Here is a 15436-nt window from a genome sequence, read left to right as displayed (position 1 = left end):
GGTGGAAAAATCATTTAGGCAAATTCATAAAGTATATGAGAATACATGCTATATTTTTTTATTGTGATAGCCCATCATTTCCAGTGAGTTATTACACTGTTGGCCTGCCAGGCAGATTTGAGGCACTAGAAGTGGATAAATTATTCATGTTTTTCCTCATAATGGAAAAATTAATGGAAGTGAGACCAATACCTGTACACTTGGTAGGCTGATGGGGTCCTCTAAGAAATTCACTCCTTCAAATGCCAGTGTAGGAAGAGCTGAGGGAGCGACACCAGTGTTAGGGTCGTATTCGAGGAAAGCATTGTTAAGGGGGTCATCGTCGGGTGGGAGCTCGTCCTGTGTGGAGTTGACTGCAATGATGGCCTCCATGTCAGATCATATGTGCTTAGCTGGCAGCGCCATTTTACAGTCACACAGTTATACTCACAGGACCTGTGGGAAAACAAAGAAATATACCAATGGACAAATGTTAAATTAACATGCTTAAAGAAAGAGTAGAGTATATGGAGGGTTTTTTTGGACTGAAGTACATCTTACATAAGATACACCGACTGATTGATAAAGCTATGTCATATTATGGAGCAGCATGACCATTCTACTACCTGAATCGAATATTTAATCTTATTTTATATCTTCACTCAAATGCTCAGATAAAGATCTGACTCTTTTATTCCTTTAACTAGCTAGTCAGTAACTGTGACCTTTAATGATTCGCAAACAGATTTCATGGAGGAACAAAGCATAGAAGGCTAAATATGTGGTGTGGAGCAGGGAAATTATTTTACTGCTATTGTTAAATAATCATCATCATTACCATTGCATTAATAATATAATCTGCAGCATTGATATTGTATTCAGAGGTTTAAACAGTGTGTGTGTCTTTCAGAAAGACTAAGTTGCAGTTGACAGGAAGTTGCAGAAGGCTTTGCAGAACTGAAACCGAAAGTCATTCTGAGCAGGTTAGACGAGGCTATTTGAATTACTAGGTTATCCAAATTGTCTGTTATACTTTTATATTCTTTTACTAAACTTTTAGTAGAGGTTCTTGATTAAAACATTTATTCAACATAGTACATGTAGTTTCAGTTAGGTTATTACACATAAGGATGAGCCTCTGGTCTGGTAAAAGGTCAGAAGTGCAACGGGTGAATTGAGAGAGCATTTGAGGACGACACACACACACACTCAGTTAGAGAGAATCATTTATAGGTGGAAGTTTAATCATGTTTTGCTTGGGGTTGCAAAAGAGCAGTTTGTCGCAGAACTGCTGCTGAGGTGTCAAGATGACAAGAGAGCATCCGGCAGTGACAGGAAGTACCGGCCATGAAGATAGAAGACAACGTTCCTTTAAACTGTGTTAAAAGTCATTATGGTTTTGATTTGACGTATGTATATATTCTGTCTGTGACGTATGAAGGGGCGTCGTTAATTCAAACCCTGATGCTATAAAAATCTGTGTATGCTTTGATTAAGTCGAAGATCAAGTGCTGTCTGCGTACAGTGGTCTTCCCACGCGTGTATTCATTAAAATCAATTGTTTGACCAAGATCTTCTGGACCTGGTTGTTTGTACTCTCCTACCTCAATTATGTGAACCTTAACATTGGCTAATTAAAAACAAGGTCAGCTAAAAACATAGTGAATATTTAACTAAAAGTTATGATTTAAAAGTTAACCCAAGTAACAGTACAAGTAGCTAACAAACAGAAATGAAAATTTAGCAAAAATTTATATTTGAATTTAATGTCTGTAAGATAAGATGGGGCCTGATTATTCAAGAATGAATGTTTAAAAAAAAGGCTATGGTATAGCTGCAGTTACATAACTGAAACCTCTGTGTCCTGAATCCAACCACCTCCAACTGTAACTTTTTTAACAATATAAGTGATGTTACAATAGTTTAAAAACGAATCAAAAGACTAAAATAAGTTCAACATTTTTCACACATGATGAAAGGATTTTTGAAGGGGGAGCTCTTCTGACAAGTGAAAGAACGTTTGATAGAGAAAATTTAGTATATACTGTATTTGACACTACAATGGCAAGTAATGAGATAATTAAATCTTCAAGCCATATCAATAAACTTTGTTTTAATTCACGTCATACTCAACAGATTACAGCAAGCAATCAGGTTAAAGTAGGAAAACCATGTTATTTGACGCTGATTACTCTAAAACCCCAGTTTAAGTCAACCATTGGTGTTTGCCCATAATAACTATCCAATCTGCTGTAAACACAGACAGATTACTAGAATGCCCCACTAAACACAGGATTAAATCAGAAACACTTCATCCTGCAACAATATGAAATGTTATTGTAGGGTCTTTACCTTATATCATAAAGCACCTTGAGGGGAATGTTTCTTTATTTTATTTGGTGCCATATAAGTAAAATTACATTTAACTGAACCCTAAACATTGTTGTTCTGAAAATGTGAAGCTGAAGTTTGTGAAAAATACTTTTTTACTCAACAACTACAATGCCTTCATTTCTATGAAAATCACGTTACCCATTTTCACACACACCTAAAAGTAATCAGGTCACTGTCAAATCAACCTGTGTCACAATGTTATCCTTAATCCCTGTTCCTGGAAAGCAGCATAGAATATAAATGAGATCAGATTACTCCCAAAAGTAGAGCCTCAGATAATCTGCAGAACAGTCAAACACACATATACATACATATATGACAATTCATGAATAATTCCACCAACAACAACAACAATGTTAATAATAACGATAAATAAACAAAGTTGAAAAGTGTTAAACATTCCTGTGATACTCTGATAAAATATTTATTTTTAATTTGAGATAAATAAAACTAACAATACTGAATCAAACTAGTGAAACAGTAACTGACCTCATGCTGCTTGCATTACCAACAATAATATCCAGTTAAAACAGCAGCAGTTTAAAAAGTGTGCACTTTTAAATATCTGGTTTTGATTTAAAAAAAAAAATATTGTTACTTTGTCTCATTTTGAGTATCAAAATTTTTGCCTCAAAAATTTAATCAAAAGACTGAATCCTAAGTGTCGAGGTGCCCTGCAGCAGGCAGAAACGTCTGGCCTGGTTGGTAGAGCAGCAGATGGGCGCAATACTGGGCAGCTCTCAGTGAAGTTACACCTTCAGGCTGTTAATATCGCTGCTCATTTAGCCCATGTGGACAAAGTAAAAGTCTGAGAGCCTACAAAGTTTGGGCATTTAAAAACTAGTACTGGATTTTGTATTTCTTATCACCAGGATTTGATAAGACCAGGAAAAAAGGAACTTAGGTTAAGTAGTAGTTAAGTTTCAGATGCTGTATAAAATGCAATATCCATAATCTCTAGGAAGGTAACTGCAAAAACTTTAGCAGTTACTTTAAACATACAAATGCAAAGTAATGATTTTATTGACTGTGAGGATGCTGTTTTTGATAACTTATATTTTAAGTTATCAAAAACAGTTACATCTGAAATTCCACAATGTCAGATGTCTCACTTTTTATATCTTTATTATGTAGATATTCAAAAACTGGGCATGCAAGCCAAGCAGTGCTTGCCCAATGAAACCTAAACATAAAAATCACACAACGACCAAGACTGTCCAAGCCGGGGCTCGAACCGGCAACCTTCCGATTACAAGGCGACCTCCCAACTCTTGAACCACGATCGCCCCTAGATGCTATTGATAGCATCAGTAGTTTATATCAGCATGCATGCTTATGTCCCATTAACAAAGGCTGGAGCTGAACAAGCTGAGTAGACACTATAGCCTCTTTTCCTATAGTACCTACTTGGATTGGCTCGACTCGACTCTATTCTACTCTACTCAGTTTTATTCATTTTCCATGCTCTAATCACCCCAAGCACATTGAGGTGGTATTATAATTGAATACCACCTCAATGTGCTTGGATGGATTTTTGTGAAGGAGTCGCTCTCATTAGCCGTTTTGTGGGATGTAGTCTCCTTGATGTCACATTTTCAACCCCAACCGAGCAGATACTATCACGTAATGGAAAATCCTAAAATCTGACTTAAGTCAAGTCGAACGAAGTACGTAATAGTGGAAAAATTGGTACATCTTAATCTGATTATACTGTCTAGTTTTGATGGGACCTAGTGTGTTAGACAGTGAAAGCAAAATCAGCAACAGCTTCTCTTAGTTCAGTTACAATCTTGACAATGTGTAAAAACCAGAATGGTAAATATTGTATTTGTGCCTGTATTTGTATAGCGCTTCACAATTCTGCACTATACAATATAGTCCTTTTTTTTTATTGTTATTTTGTTGTATTTTTAGTTCCAGATGTCCACCTACTGCAAGAACCTAAATTGAAATGGATAGGTGCCATCTTGGAAGAAAGTTTCTAGTTTCTGTATAATGGTGCACAAAGTCAGACTGTGTGGTTCACAGGTGGGAAGATGTCACACCAGCTGTGTCATAGTGTCTGAACACTACCATGCACATGCAACTGTGACCTCTCCATTTCACAGCTCTGATATGTAGGTCAGTTAAATAAGCCTCAAAGGACATTTCATCAAACAGACAGACAGACACACACACACACCAACAACAACAACACAAGAATGGTAACACAAACACACACCAATGTGAATCTAAATGCACTTGCACATGTACTCACACAAATCCATGTGGGAATAAGCACATACAAAGAAACACATTCACACACAAACACACGCACCCCAGCGAGCTAATTCACTGAGCAAGTTGCTAGAGGGAATTCAGCTCCCTCCTGCTCTTTCTCTTGGCTGACAAGATCAGTGACTGTGCCGAATCATACTCACCACAAGAAACACAACACTGCGAGACAGTGCTCAGCAAACTAAACTCACAAAAGGACTCAACAAAGCATCTTTTTCATGTTTATATGTATACAAAAAAGAGACAAGTGAGGGCTGTGTGTTTGTGTTAGTTTAGTCAGTCACATTCATTGGTCATCAGAGGACTGAAAGAATTGCAAAGAACTGCCAGAGTTAGCTGAAAAGGTTAATATTCATCTGTTATGTATTAACTGGCCTCTGGGCACAGACATGTGAAAGGCCCCCTGCTCCTTGTACTAGGAGCAAAACATCCAGACTGCAGTCCAAGTCATTGTCATGCACTGAATCTGAGGGTATGCCTGTTTGATTCATAGCTTAAAAAAATACTGAATGGTTACTTTTTTTGAAATAAAGGAAATAATTAATGAGTAGATATAACCAAATCTAGTTTTAAAAAGTAGATGTAGATGTCAGCCATGAACTTTGGCATTTCAAAGCCTCAAGGTTAGTGGTTTGCGGTTTTTTTTAGCCAGAAGGGACCATTCTTGGATGAGAGGGAGGAGTTCAAAGTTATTATGCTAACAACAGCTAGCCAACAATCATGGCTTTCTCTTTACCTTACAATATGAAATGCATTGAGGTGACTGTTGGGATTGGTGCTATATAAATAAAACTGAAAAGAATTGAACTGAACTAAATTGACTACTGGTGGATTAACCATTACAGAAACATCAAAAATGATTCTGGTAATTGCCAATATTGTTACTTTGGGCTGCTGTGGTATTAACCTTACATTGGATGGTATATAAGGACTCTAGTATTTACAGCTTTCGCAAGCGGCGAGGATAAGATAACTAACAGATTGTGGATGTAAAGACAACACAAGAGATCCTAATATTATAATAATATAATATTTTACTCCAACTTTAATCTCCGCTTCACAGAACTGAGCATTCAAAGCACCAAAAGCTAACCCATTTGCATCCAGTGTGACTGGAGCCTCCTGGTGGTCCCGCCTTCCTCGAACGCGTAGTAGTGTCTCCTTTTAGTCCAGGACCCTGGGCTTAAGCAAACGGGCGGAAAGGCTGAACTTGGGAGGGAGAAAACTGGTAGAGAAAGCTCTATCCTGAGAATTAGGGGGTGTGGGCAGAAAAAGTAAAGACTGAAGAAAACTGAAACTCCATCGGTTGAGGGCTCCTAGGGGGAAAACCAGAGTTAGTTAACCCCTTGGAAGACAGGCGGCCGTGGTGGGGGGGGGGGGGGGGGGGGGGGGGCTGGGCCGACCCTACTTGATTGTCCCCAAGAACATCTGCAGGTTTAAGTCTATCAACACACACAGTCTCCCTACAACCTCCAAAGTCCGGCCCGATTCGAGGACTCTAAACGGGCTGTCATACAGCAGACGCAGTGGTGTACTATGAGCATTGCCTGACAAAACAAACTTATAAGTTTCTAAAGTCTTTGGGACAAAGGTATCAGGGCTAGGGCCCATTCCTTCACAGTTTTGTGAAGGCCTGGCCAAAAAACTTGGAGCTGACCAGTTTAACAGAGGCCCGGACCCCTGGATGTGACAGAGCATGCATGAGTCAAAAATGCGACGACACCATGAAACGGGAAGCACCGGGCGTGGGCGACTGGTGGAAATATCACAGACCAGGGGAGGACCACCATCCTGCACTGGTCTGTCCTCCAGGATGAGGCCTGTCTGAGCAGGCTTAAGGGCAAGGATGTCCAAGTTACCACTCTGGTCAGCAGTCATGGCGTAATAGTCTATGCCAACATAAATAGGAGAAACTAGTGCGTGGGACAAACAGTCAGCCACATGGTTGGACTTACCAACCACGTGCTGAATGTCCATCGTAAACTCAGAAATAGCCACCAAATGGCACTGCTGGCGTGCACTCCAGCAGACGGCGATAGGTGGGCCAGTACGGCAGCACAAGCTAATGCAGAGCATAGCATCGGAAAATGCCCGGATGCTTTCCGGGAGCCAGTCAAAAGAGCCACCAGGATATCATCTAGATATAGTAGAAGAGTAATAATAGAATAGTAGAAAAAAAATCGAGGTCCACCACTAGATAATAATATTAGACTGTTATACAAATTGTTGTTCTTGACTGAACCATTGCTTGGCTTGTAATTTTGGAATAGCTGGGATTCTTTGGCCAGCTTTTGTGTTGTGTCAAAATTTCAAGAAGAAGCACTGAAAGCCTTTAAGGAAACTATCCATGAACCCTGAACAACTGTTGGAAAGATATCCTAAAATGAAACTGAATTTAATAAACTCATATCTGACGTCAACCACCGATTAAATAATATCACGTCCACTAAGTAAAAGAAGAAGAGCAGAGGCTAAACCCGTTAGTTAGTCATTTAATAGCTTTGTTCTAATTTTGTCACATCACAGCTAATTTCGGTTGTAACACAGAACTTCAACAGTACAACATAAAGGTCAGCCTTTAAAATGTAAATTAAAGCTTTCTGGTGCCAAACCTCCTGTGTAAGGTTCAAAATTAAAAAGAGCTGATGTAGAAAAAAATGGATCAAAGCACAGGCTTAGAAGAACTAATAAGTGAAGTGTAGCTTCAAACTGATGCCAGACCTCTGGCTTCTCTCTGTAAATGTGATGCATTCACTTCCAAAAATATATTTAAAGTCTCATGCCTGGTGACCAAAGTTTAAATGACTTCTTCAATTAATCCCTCTCTCAAAGCCACATATAGTCCTAAAATACTTTGTTTGTTACTGAACACAGACAGAAGAGATGCCTTCTCTATGCATCGCATGCTTGCTGAGATTTGCCTCCAGAAGCAAGAAACTAAATTGTTTCAGTTAAGACTCTTAACCTCTGGAGCCACGTTACAGTATCTGTTTCTGTCTTTTCTCTGTGACTGCAGACATAAATCTTGCATCTGCACCAGGGGATGATTTCACAAATGATACGTTTGGATCTCAGTGTCAACTTTAAAGTTCTTTACTGTTGTGATAAACCAGCCATGTTTTCCCAATTCACAGAATCCTTAAACGTCTTTTAAGGTTGTTTGAAGGCTTTCCAAGAGTGGAATAGTAAAGTGTGGCATATTTTTGAATATTGGTGATTTTAAATAGTATTTCTAAGAAGCAGAGGGACGTTTTTTTCTTAGAAATTACTCTTTGCATTCTTTGGGGATGCCAAAGCAAAGTAATAATGTTAGCTAGTTCTACAGGATCATGATCGAGGAGCCTGATCTTGAGTCACAGGGAACTGAGGCTGACTTGAAACCTGAAGAGCAGAAATTAAGAAATAATGGCTTTCATTGTGCACTTTAAGTATATCACATCAAAAATAAAGAAACAATAAATGTCTTTGTGTGTTTTCGGATATCCGGGTTCTAATAATCACCTTTTTTGCCACATAATTTTCAATTCTTGAGGGACCCACTAATGTTGATTTACAATTAGCTTTTATATATAAAAGCTGCACTGAAAGCTTAAGAGTAAGAGAAATGTTATGAATATACCAGCTGATGTCGCACAGTGCAGACTTTCAGTACAATCATCATAGGACACGATTTCACAAAGGCTGTTTCTCAGACAGATCATACAGTTCATAGGACCTACAGAAATACTTCTAACAGTTCTGCAGTGGTTATGGTTGGAGAACTAGTGATGGGCAAGACTACTTCTTGAGGCTTCTGTTATTGTTATTTGGCAGTCTACAAATAAAACTGAACTGAATAATAATAATAATAATAATAATAATAATAATAATAATAATAAATTATTTTTTAAAACTGCAATCTAAGCAACAACATGATAGAGATTTTTATCACTCTGCTGCCGTCTGCTGTGGGAGCAGCATCGGAGTAGGTGACACTGAGTGAACTGATCAGGTAGGTGCTTTGTGGTTGGCTACAAATGGGGTCATCCATTTCTGATGCACTGTCTCTAACAGTCTGAATCAGCTAAGCTACCCACATGCTCTGTAATACATCTGTCTGGCAGAGAAGCATCTGGCAGATATTATTACCATCATTGTTATTATTTTATAATCATTTCAGCTGCTATAACAAAATAATTTCCCAGATTTGGGAAGTATCTTTATTTTTCATTTTCTAATGACATTGTTTGTATGCTTTGGGGACATCACAGACTTGATAGTGATGTTACAAATACTAACTTTCCTTGTACTATTTTTGTATATCACACACCTAAAAATCACATTAATTAGTTATGAATAATCATTTTCAATCATCTAAGATCAATGATCAGTGCTCTAAGGCTGGTCATTAAATAGGCTAGTAACTAACAGAGACCGTGCATGGATGAATGCATGACAGCAAAGGCGAACAATTTTGGCCGATGTTTTACTTATCCATTTCTCTTTTATCAGAATGGTGTTACAGAAATTAATGTGGAGTAGGCTGGACTCAAACTCTTTTAAACCACCCCTGCTGCACATATTAAAGTGAAGAACAAGCTCAAATTAGCGGCCTGGGATTTCCAGAACAGTTCCAGCATGCTGCAACAACAATGCTGATGTTACATTAGACAGCTAAAACATTGCAGAACCAATAATGTGCAAAGAATTTCAAACAAGACCACAGACAGATAAGCAGCTGGCATAATATGCAGAAGAAGTTGCCCCTATTCTCGACTGATATATAAAAAAAAAATCTTTTTGGTCATTCAAAGTTCACCACAAGCTATTTCAAAAGAGCTCCATGCTCCAGAGGCACTGCTTCATACAACCAGACCTCAACTTTCCTGTAAGGCTATAAGAATGTGAAGGGCCTCAGTGAATCAGTACAAGAGGAGGTGGTGTGGATACATTTACTCCTCATCCTCTACTCCTGTAAAAGCGGGATGTTTTAATGCTAATATGGTTTTAAATCATGAGAATTCCACACCTTTTGAAGAGTAATGGGTGCAGCAGTAAGGCACAACTTTTACCAGGCCAACTTTCTCCATTGTTGGTCTGACTCATAGTTAATGAGTTTCACTGACGTTCATCCACTATTTAAGTCAGGGCAAACTATGGGCAGTGGAGGCAATGTGCTCACAACTAAAGCAATTAAAAGCAGGGTTTTGTTTTTTTTTTGGTGTAGCAGCCTCTTTGCAACTGATTTCACTAAGTGAGCCAGCCACATCCGTATATACACATTTCCCTTATGACCTGAAGCTGACTGATCTCTAAGGCCTGTGTGAAATAGCCCTACGATAATGCTGCCATTACGATTTTCTCATAAGCTTGATTAAAATAATTGCATTTCATAATGTATTAACTTTCATAAAAAGTATCCAACCTCTTGACACTGCCACATTTTCAAAAACTAAAGTTTTTGTTCTAAATATATTTAGCAAATACATTTCCAATAAAAACAAAATGTCTAACTTTAGAACTATTAACACCCACTCTGGCTACAAATTGCAATTAAGCTTAACTCTGTTAGAATGTAGGCCAACAGGAAAAACTGGTTTGTAAAACGAAATGAACTGTATTTCAAATCCCGAACAAAACAATGGTGTCTGAGCTTCTGTTGCCATTTGAGTTGAAAACACAGCATCTTGGAAAGAAATGTCTCAAAGAGTGTTTATGGCTTAAGAACAGGCTCCTTTTATTTTAAATGATGGGCTGAAAATGCACTCCTTCAAACACTTGATTGCCAGTGTCCATGTTTTCACTAAGCAGGTGCCTTTAATATAATCTAAATAGTGTGACGGCTGCACGCCTCTTCTCGCTGTTATTTGTCCTTTGTTTTCTTGCCAGCTCTGACAGAAACAGAGCAAATCCCCTTCATGTGTTTCTCCTGCTAATCTTCTCATTACACCTTAAACAACTGTTTACATTGTAAATCTATCACTCCTGACTAAACTCTCAATTTAACACGCTGTCTGTCTCTATCATTACATATTGGCTGCACGGAGTCAAACACTTTGATTTTATTTCATTTTTGTCAAACTGCTTCATTGACATTCAACAGATGCCTCAGATCTTGGTGCATCTCTCTGCGGATGACTGCCCCTCATTTATTTGTACAAGCTGGGTCAAATCAAAGAGAAGGAAAACATCAAGAGGATGCATCTGTTCCAGAAGCCAACACAGTGCTGTAAACCAACCAGTTTAATCATACAGGGGTTCTTGGGGGAGTCTACATAAAACTCAGTGACCCAAAGAGAAACGAGGGTTAATAAAGCTCTGCTGACTTTTCTGTCTGTCTGAGCACCTACACACAAACTGGCTTCCTAAGATCAGGCAGTACTGTTGGTTGAAGGTTTTACAGGGCAAAACAGCCGAGTGGACCTGAGCGAGAAGGTGATAAGAGTAAATCCTTTTGTACTCTGAGTAACGTTGGCATTATTTAAAAACTGCATGATTATCCATTCATCCCTGCAAGTACCTTCTAAAGTTCTTACATATCAGAGATGTCAAATTTAAAGTTCAGGAGCCAGACCCAGCTGGCCAAAGGATGCAACCTGGCCTAATACAGACCTCTGGATAGATGAAGGATATAACTATATTTTGGAGCTTGAGGCTTGGTGTTGTAAGTCTTTATCATGTCATGGGATTAGGATGCCTCTATTCTCCGGGGGTTTTTGTGCATTTTGCCCTCTCGTCTATTAGAGATGGCACGATACCATATTTTTATGTCCGATACCAATATCATAAATTTGGATATCTGCCGATACCGATATGAATCCGATATAGTGTTTTTTAATCAATAAAACGTTTTTTTAAATATCTTGCTGCATTTTGTATAAGTTCATACTCAAGTTTAAATAAACAACAACACTAAAGCTATTCTGTTATACCTGTATGTAAAAAATACACTGCGCCCAAAATATTTCATAGTTCAGCAACACTGATCAATCTAATAAACTTAAACCTACTCCATCCTCCCTATTCTGGTATTTTAAAGAGTACTTAGTGGAAATATTAAGCAACCTAACTAATGTGATGTTGTTTATTCTATTACTCTTGTTCTCTTCTGCTTGTTTTCTTTTTTCTTTCTCAGCAGGTGATCCAGGTGATTGATATATGCTTTTTTTTCCTTTTCTTTTTTTTTTCTGCCCGTTCTGTTGGTTTTTGTCTTTTGCCCTTCTCCCCCGTCCCTCTTCTCAGCTGTTTCTCTTTCCCTCTTTCTTTCTCCCCTTCTTTTCCCCAGTCAAGTCTGTCCCGTATTCAGTAAGTGAAAATAAAATAAACAATAAAAGGTGAATCAAATGGACCATTACGGCAAGGCTGGGATGGTCAATTTGGTAAAGTAAATCCGTTGGGCATCTTTCTTTGCCTTTAGACAATAATTCTGATGGCAAAAGAGCCAAACGGGACAGGCAAAAAAAAAAAAAAAAAAAAAAAAAAAAAAGCAAGCTAACTAATAGGGTTGCAAACTCCCAGCAAAAAAAAAAAAAAAATAGGGAACCACCCTCCACCTCATGATGCTTAATCGATGTAATGAAATTTAATTTGATGCAGTGTGGGGAAATGCACAGAAATAAATTATTTTTCAAGAATAATTAAATAGATTCAACATCTTTCTTCAACAGAATTGCAGAATTCACAGATGGTACTTTCCCAAAGGAAAAAGTACTATATCTTATTAGGATATATTAGTCTTAACTGTTACTATATACAGTAATGGACTTCTATACACTTTACATCAGATAAGAACTTTGGGTGTAAGATTCGGATAATTATTTATTAGAAGCTAGACGTTTTAAATGAGAATAAGAAAGAAAAGTATGTCTTTGTGCCCCCTTTTCCCTGTTCATGCCCTATCAGCCCCCCTGGCTAAACTTTGCTAGATCCGCCCCTGCACAGTTACCAGCTGTCAGCTACGTAGAAAAAGATCCTGGTGTAGAAAGTAATATTAAATAAATTCTAACAACAGCTTATCAAGCTTAATAGTGCTGCTGTTGTTCAGCCGCTGGTTTCCTCTTTCTGGCACAAAGTGGGCCAAAAACAAAGAAGATCATTAAGCAGTTTCGCGATTGAAGTAGCAGCAGGAGAGGAGAGAGAGAGGGGCAGTCGCTCCATATATCGGTTGTTAAGCTTAACGTGGGAATGCTTTACAAACATTCAGAAATGAACTTACACACTTGCTTTACTTCTCTCTGGGAAAACTTCCTCGGAGATGAAATGCCGGATTGCTAGCAAGGCTACAAATACACACAGCCGCTCTATCACGTGATGCACACTGCTGCAACGTGCTACGGTTATGAGCCGAGTTACGCCATGTAGCAAGTTTTGTAAAGTGCTTTTTTGATATTTAATGGATCGGATTACATTTTTTATTTCTCGCCGATATCCGATCCAGTAATTTGGGTCAGTATCGGACCGATACCGATACATAATATCGGATCAGTCCATCTCTATCGTCTACATGCAAATGGCATTTTAGGTCACAGAAAATTGAGCTTTTGAAAAAATGTGTTCCTGGATTTATATCTGGACAAGTAAGACCAAGATTTGGTCTCACAATCTCAAAGGTGTGTGGCGTTAGCTCTGTTTTTGGCATCAGACTGTGTGCTCTGTTATTATTTGCAGGCTTCAGATTGTCCGACAGTTATACATGGTTATAACTAGTATGGGAACTACCACTGCCACATATGAGGCCATGGTTGTCAGTCAGAAAAGGGTGGAATATCGCTCCAAATTTGGGGAGGGTTTTCTGCGATGTGATATCTCCCAGAGGTAACAGTGAATATAAAATAACATTTATCTGTATTGTTACCTGTGAATAAGCTGTAAATTTGAGAACTGACGTTTTATTTTGTTTTCTTTTTCTTTTTTAATGCAAAATACTTTTTTTAACCTTGTCTTTGCTGCTGTTGTCTGAACTTCTGGCCTTTTGGTAATGGGGACAAATCAATAAGCCAAACTTTAGTAACTAACTTTCTGTCACTTTTACCTGATGCCTCTCTGTTTAACTAGCCTACAGTTCCCTCCAGGGAAATATATTTCACCATTAGTAAACCGCTGGGCCTAAATAGCAGGACAGTTCCAGATAAACTTGACAACTCTTTGGTGTAATGACAAATTAGTTGGGTGACTGAACTTCACATTCAGTCATTAATCAATCCCCTAAATGACTGGCTCATTAAGCCTACACACAGCCCTCGTGTCAGTGGTAAAAAATGAGGTATAAAGCCAAATGACTAAGCTTTAGGCCTCAACATATTCAGATCAAACAAGCACAGATCACATCAGTGATTTAAATGCTGATGACTAAATGTGTTAAAGCAAAAGAAAAAAAAAGTTTCTATTGATATCTAGAGCAAGATCGTTTTAATTTACTGCATTTGAGCTGGTTATGACTCAGTCGTTTAAGCACTGTTCAACCAGGGGAGTTAATAATAAGCCAATTTATAACAGTGGGCAGGAGACTTGCCAGATACCTCATAAGGACTAGTTATTAAGAAATAAAACATGCACCACTGCACACCAGCAGAGCAACAAAAATATTAAAATCCTGTTCATATGAAGCGCTTCTGATTCAGTGGCTTCATTAATTTCTCATTGCAGAGGAAAGAGATTTAACCAGATGTTTGAACTATATTTAATTTCCTTACTATTATGATAGCCTGTGTCATTTGACCATGACGCTAGGCTTGATTTGAAGAAAAATTTAAACTTTACACACTTCTGTGATAACTGATAACGTGAATAGCATATAAAATGTTTTAACACCTTTATCTATGTTTTCCATTTGGCAGGAAGTGCTGTGTTATCTATTTGTTGTGATGGGGTGCTGCGGTACTCTCAGCACCCCTACTTTCGTCTAACTTGATATTATATCCTCCTTTCCTTACCGTAAAAAACACCTTGAGGGTATTGCAAGTAGCCTCAACAGCAGACAGGGCAAAACATGTTGAAAATATGGCTAAATGTTGGACTCTCCTGAATCCAGTTCATAGCCTAGACCACTGTCTAATCAAGTCTACCTGCAAAAAAAGGACTGTAAATAAGTTAAAGGGTTAAGTGCTTATATGACGGTAAATGGCCTGTATTTGTATAGCATTTTACTTAGTCCCTAAGGACCCCAAAGTGCTTTACACTACATTCAGTCATCCACACACGCATTACTCACACTGGTGATGGCAAGCTACATTGTAGCCACAGCTGCCCTGGGGCGCACTGACAGAGATGAGGCTGCCAGACACTGGCGCCACCGGGCCCTCTGACCTTTCTGATGTAAAATATGTGCATCTTCCAAAATTTGAAAATTCATGGGGAGCATTACTTAGCAAACTTGTACATATTTGAAAACAATTTGTTGAAGTTGAAAAATGCTTGTGTGATTTGTCCTCAGGGGCCAGCATAGATACTCCTCCACCAAAAAAGGTTTTAAATGCAAAATAGTCCATACAGAGGCAGAAGTCGTCACCACCTTTCAAGAACTCCAATAAGTGCCAGGTTTTTTGGGACTAACATACTAAGTTGAAACACTCGTTAAAAGTCAAGAATGTTGCTTGTGGGTGTTTCTGCTTTTCATTTTTTTCTTCAAAAGGATCCCTTTCTAACGTGACATAGCTTTCAAAATGCAATAAAAACTAAAGTTACAAGAGTCACAACAAGCTCACAACTCCCATCAAATGCAAAGAGAAAAGATTTAGACAAAGGAAACAACAGTCACCCGGCGGGCTGTGACACTTTAACACAGGAAGTCACACCATTTCTTTTTGCT

General features: G+C 38.4%; 1 protein-coding gene across 1 annotated transcript in view; it reads right to left on the bottom strand.

Annotated features, from left to right (window-relative positions):
- LOC146673645 (neuropeptide Y receptor type 2-like) overlaps positions 1 to 15436 on the bottom strand; it is a 52604-nt gene that overhangs the window by 12477 nt on the left and 24691 nt on the right. Inside the window, exon 2 of the mRNA XM_085384489.1 lies at positions 193 to 435. Within this exon, the coding sequence (XP_085240615.1) occupies positions 193 to 372 (180 nt within the window). The 5' untranslated portion in view covers positions 373 to 435. The remainder of the gene's footprint in view (positions 1 to 192; positions 436 to 15436) is intronic.

This window comes from Rhamphochromis longiceps, linkage group LG3 (assembly GCF_057381845.1).
Source record: "Rhamphochromis longiceps isolate RC_006_pf linkage group LG3, R_longiceps_female_GT1.1, whole genome shotgun sequence".
NCBI lineage: Eukaryota > Metazoa > Chordata > Actinopteri > Cichliformes > Cichlidae > Rhamphochromis > Rhamphochromis longiceps.
Note: the sequence above shows the minus strand (reverse complement) of the source record. Positions and strands in the feature narration are given on the sequence as shown.